Source organism: Uloborus diversus, chromosome 2 (assembly GCF_026930045.1).
Source record: "Uloborus diversus isolate 005 chromosome 2, Udiv.v.3.1, whole genome shotgun sequence".
Classification (NCBI taxonomy): domain Eukaryota; kingdom Metazoa; phylum Arthropoda; class Arachnida; order Araneae; family Uloboridae; genus Uloborus; species Uloborus diversus.
Genome location: NC_072732.1, coordinates 92,845,001 through 92,851,000, shown reverse-complemented (window position 1 = coordinate 92,851,000; position 6,000 = coordinate 92,845,001). Strand labels below are relative to the sequence as shown.

The window sequence follows — 6,000 nt, the reverse complement described above, 5'->3', positions numbered from 1 at the left end:
CCACCCAACCAAAAAGAATAGTCATTACATGACTTAAATTTACACTTACTGCACGAGTTTCAACGAATTTCAATGTTTGGATCAGGGTATTAAGTTGTACTTATGATTCACTTTTGGCATTGTGATCAGAAGTATAAAGTGTTGCTCTTATTAAATCCATCTTTTTGTCCACTTAATCTTTTGCCTCGTACGCCTTTCTCTAATTCAACTGCTTTACATTTTGACTGTCGTCCACTGCCATGACCAGTAACAAGTCCTCCAAATTGACATAGTAGCCATTTCTTTGGATCACCAGATCCACGATTTTTAGGAGATCATCAGACAAATGACTTGTACTGTACATAGTGCAACTTTCAATAAGTTGGGACTTTTCATTTCAATTTTTGTTAGATGGAACGATATGAAGAAAAATTTAATACCTAACTTAAGAATATCCTCATATCTTTTTAATTCAGCTCGAACAATATACAGCTTTGTAACTGCGCATCAGCTCACGTGAACAAACGCTGATCAGTGAAATGTCATGAATTTTAGACTGCAAGATCAGGGTCACATTTTCTTCCTGTATTAGACCAGTTAATTTAGGCCAAAAGTAGGGTCAATGCACCACAAATTTATAATTAGCTGAACTTTTCAGGATTAGTTCCTGGACATGTGTAGAACAAATCCTTAAAAGTCCCCTAAGTTTCCATGTGAGCTTCTATCCAAAATGGCGGATCAATGATGGCCGCCTAGTACTTTTTGTTTTCCTTATAAATCGGTCAAAAATTAAAAAATTTCAGTTCTGAAAAAAAAAAAAAAAAAATTGCAGGTTCTAGAAATAATATTGGTTCGATACATAACTTAAAGTAACTAATAAAAAATTTCTAACATCTTTGTTTTGACACCAAAAACTGAAATTTCTGGGTTTTACGTAACATGCAGCAGAACACATAAGCTACTAAAATAAATAATTTTTACCTTTTTTGGGGTATTTTTTTAAAAATATTTTCCCTCACATATTAGACAATAGTTTTTATTTTTCAGTTTAAAAAAATGCTATGTATGTTGGAATTAGTGCTTATGTTTTACCGACATTTCCCCATAAAGAATTATAAACATTATCTACAAATTGTGTTTTTTGTCTAAAATGCAAAATTTTCGGTGTGAAAATTCAACGCTGATCTGTTTAGCTCTTGGAAATTATCATTGTGGCTCCAAATTGATTTTGTAATATTAAGTGAGTTAAAAAAAAAAAAAAAACTTATCACAAAATGGTACTTTTTATTAATTTTAGGTTGCAATTAGTTACTCAAGGATGATTTTTTAAAAAATTATGCTTCCATATAATTATGTGACAATGGAAAAAATGTCGGTGAAAGATCACTGCCTTCAATTTTAGGAAGCTCTTTTGGGGAAGTTAAACTTCAGAAGAAAAAGGGGTATGTTCCACAGTTTCGGGCCAGGATGTTGCTGTTTTCAAATCAAACCGTAATTTACGAGATATCTCAATTATCAATTAGCCTTTCAACTGCCCTCGCTTTTTGGTTGGGCTTCTCTGCGAAAGGGTAAAAACACGAGCATGGCAGCTATTATTGAATTATTTAAGCCACCCACCACCAATTTCTTTGTCCATTAAAGATGAAGGATTTCTTATGCACACATGGCATGGGACGAGTCAGACATATAATAAAAAGACATGCCTCAAATACTTCAGGCGTCTTCAGAAAAAACTTCTTTTTATGTGAAACAGTGGTTTTTAAGGCATGCATTACCAGGGAAGAGACGATGAAGGGTAATGTCGAAAATGTAAGATACTACTGCTTTTGGAAGAAAATGTAGTGGGAACGACTTTATAGACTAACTTTTTGCTGAATTATGAGAACAAATCAAGATTAATTCAAAGTATGATGGAATACTTCCGATTAGGAGGAATGATTGTTGTACAAGTGGATAGGGAAGTCAATGTATTAATTTGCTTAATTGCGATAAAGACATGCCAGAACAGCTCCAGACCAGTCGCAGTAAGTGGTACTGATACAGGTCTGCTCTCGATGCTAAGTGAAATAGGTATGTCTGGAACATCACTGTATTTTTTAATCCCAAACCAATTTAATACAAAGAAAGATGTTACAATATATTGAAAGTACAAGAAGCCTTGGGTCCCTTAAAGGATCCTCTTATTTTGCTCCACGCAGTCACAGGATGTGACTCCGACTTCACATCAGCTATATTCAGAAAGGGTAAATCTTGAGCTTTCAAGTTTCTAAAGGAAAATCTAAAACTGCTTTCTCTGATCTCACAGTTCAGTAGTTTCCAACTCGATCCATCAAGAAAAGGTCACCCAGATTGTAGAAGTGTTGCTGAAACATCTTTTTGGTGGGAGTAACACTTAATTCTCTAGCTATATTACGATACAACCGCTTTAATGATTAAGTAACCAAAACTCCTTCTTCAAAATTTAAAGCTTGGCAACTCTTCCCCCCACAAGTGCAGTTGCTTCACAGCATCCATTTTGTGTTTATCCAATAGTACAACAGTGGATTAAGAAAAACATGAATCCAACTAAACAGGGATTTTTTATGAAAGGAGATGGACTGTTCCCAACGCTTTTGTCACTTCTCGAAGCTTCCGAAGGAATTACGCATTTAATGTTTTGTGACTACAAATTAACGGTAATTATGTGAGACTGATCTAGATGCCAATGAAACTGCAGAGCTTTAATGTTCCAAGTTTGGCATGCATTGTTTAGATGAAACACGTAAAAATTCAACTTCTGTGCACAGTTTCGAATATGGTGATGATGATATTGAATGTTGATGCTTTTTTTTTCTCTAGATTTTTACTGACATTACTATCTTCTCTTTATATATTTTGCATGCTTCTCAAAAAGATATTATACGTCAGTTTTTAAAGTGCTAAATAAATGATATTCTGCATTTCTTTTTTTTTTTGGAAAATTCAATATATGGTCACTTTTTTCTCTTATCATATTCTCATTCCAAAGCTAGAAATAGCAAGGTCTCTTTCAGAAGTGGAATAAAAGCTTCTTGATTATTCAATAAATGAAATATATCAATCATTTTAAAGTTCATATTTTAAAAAGAATACCATAAAAAATTCTTTATTTTTGTAGCTTTTTCGTTCGGCTGCATATTACGTAGAAAATAGAAATATTAGCTTTTGATGACAAAACAATTGTTTGAATTTTCTTATTGGTTATTTTAGGGTAAATATCGAAACAGTATTACTTTTAAAACATATAGGTTTTTATAGAACTGAAAAATCTTTATTTTTGACCAAGTTATAAGGAAAACAAAAGTAGTAGGTGGCCATCTTTGATCCACCATTTTGGATGGAAGCTCACATGGAAACTTAGGGAACTTTTCAGGATTTGTTCTACACATGTCTAGGAACTAATCCTGAAAAATTCAGCTAATTATAAATTTGTGGTGCAAAAAATCCTAAATTTACTGGGCTATATTACTACATTGACAATATCTATCAAGCACAGTTGATGATAACCCAAAAACAATTGAAGCTTTATCAATAATTCAACAAATGTTCCCCTTTCCCATTCCGTCCGCTGACAGGGTTATGAAACGGGTTTAAGAGTAAGTAGATTGGTATTTAGAGACGATGAAAGAAGAAAAACTATGTAATGTTTTATAAGAAAACCATTATACTCATGATCATCGATGCTGAAATTGACTCAAAATCCAACTTCAAACCTGTACTCAAAAGTAGAAAAGCGTTTAAAGTCATACAGTAATCGTAAATACGTCAATAACTTGGCTGGGTGGGTGGGAAAGGCAGGATGGAACTCGAAATGCAGCCACCTCCTTGTGGTGGTGGGGATTTAATTTTTAATTGAGTTACAAGTTCGTATCTTATAGCTTACAACCATGTAGTGTTGTCTTAATGTCCATTCAGCTTTTACTTTATACACTATTCAGTCTAATACATTTACTTTATTTTAACGATGATAAGACATCATGTTTAAAACACTAACAGAACCACGTTAGGTGTCAAAATAAATATGCGTAAACGTGCCCCGTGTCCAGGGCACGTTTACGCAACCGACTTGGACTCAAAAATAATTTTTTTAACCGTTAAAAACACAAATTGAGCAACAACTGAATATACCAATTTCGACTCTATTAACTGCTTCATAAAACCGCAATGTCAAAAACTTCCTAAGTTAAAATATAAAGTTTAGAAAATTCATTGAACAAAATCCGCGTAATCGTGCCCTGGTATACCCTACACAGTAAATGGACGATCCAAGTTGAAAAAAAAAACATGCATTTTTACGTCATACACAACCAGAGGGAAAAGATACAAGCGATGGATTTACAAGAACAACTTTTATATTTATGATTATAATGCCAAAACTGAATCATAAGTACAAAACTTCATAACCTTATCCAAACATTAAAATTCGTTTAAAATCGTACAGTAAGTGTAAATGTATATCATGTAATGACTACCCTTCTTGGTTGGGTGAATGGAAAAGGCAGAGTGGAGCTTGAAGTGCAGTCACCTCCTTGTGGTGGGTTCTCGGTTGTTAATGCAATAAAATATATTTGAATTTCCAACAAAGACATTTATTGCGAAAAAGGTATACTGGTATAACAAAGGAGAAATACAGAGGTGTGAAATTTATTAGACTCAAGGAGCGGAAAACAGGAAAATCGAATATTCCGGTTTAAAAATAGCCTCTAGATCCTTTTTAAAAGTCTAATTATGTTTTTCGAGAATAGTAGAAGAACTATATACATTATTTTGGCGCTAAATTTCCCTTTTGCTTTAAGTTTCCTCTCTATGGCAGCAACGAGTCTTACTTGATAACCTCCGCCATTATGATCGGTTATGTTTCCAAAGCTTTTTCTGCTGCTCTGAGTGGTGTTAAGTATTTTTTCGTGTGTTTTTTCGCTAGGACCACCAAAATAACAAGTTTATGAGTGATTTTGTTTTCCACAGTGGTTTTAGGAAACAGTTTAAAGAATTCGTTTTCATATTTTTCCCTTTGAACATCGGTTTTGGTGAATTTTGTGAAATGTGTCAGCTGCCTGATCTCTCACCACGCAAGAAAGCATTAGTTATGTGTATGTCACACCAAAATACTTTTTCACGAAAGGAACTTGCGGGAAAACATATATTTCCTCAAAAACTGTCAGCAGAATCAATGTTTTTGTCAAAGAAAAAGTACCAGTTGTCCCTAAGAAGTTGGGAAAATGTGGCAGAAAATGCAAAAGGTCTCCAAGAATGGAGAGAAAACTTATTTAGATGGTTAAGGCCAACAGAAGAGAAACTAGTAAAGACCTTGCTAACAGTCTGAAGCATATGTTGTGGAGGTGGACCCAGCATTGGTCTAGCAAAGGCTCATCGCCGCTGGGGTACCTGCTCGAAGGCCACGCAGGAAGGCCAAAATCACCAGAGATATGGCCAAGAAAAGGATTCACTGAGTCAAATATGTGCAAGGGATGTTCTAGAGATCACTAGGTCCTTTTTTTTTGCCATATCTGGGGTGATTTTGGCCTTCCTGCGTGCCCTTCGAGCAGGATCCCCATTGGCGATGATTCTTTGCTGGACCAATGGTGGGTCCACGTCCACACCATATGCTTCAGACTGTTAGCAAGGTATTTACTAGTTGCTCTTCTGTTGGCCTTGACCATCTAAATAAATTTTCTGTCCATTCTTGGGGACCTTTTGCATTTCCTGCCGCATTTTTCCAACTTCTTTGGGACAACTGGTATGTATTCTTTGACAGAAACATTGATTCTGCTGACAGTTTTTGGGAAAATAGTAAGTTTTTTCGCAAGTTCCTTTTGTGAAAAGGTATTTTGGTGTAATGCACATAACGAATGCTTTTTTGCGTGGTGAGAGATCAGGCAACTGACCCATTTCACAAAATTCACCAAAACCGATGTTCGAAGGGAAAAACATTAAAATGAACTCTTCAAACTTTTCCCTAAAACCACTGTGCAAAACAAAATCACTTATAAACGTTATTTTGGT

General features: G+C 34.8%; 1 protein-coding gene across 1 annotated transcript in view; it reads left to right on the top strand.

Moving 5' to 3' along the window:
- Nucleotides 1-5,576: 5,576 nt before the first annotated feature.
- Nucleotides 5,577-6,000, top strand: part of LOC129216426 (uncharacterized) — a 102,818-nt gene continuing 102,394 nt past the window's right edge. The window contains exon 1 of the mRNA XM_054850640.1: nt 5,577-5,621. Coding sequence (XP_054706615.1) covers nt 5,577-5,621 — 45 coding nt within the window. The remainder of the gene's footprint in view (nt 5,622-6,000) is intronic.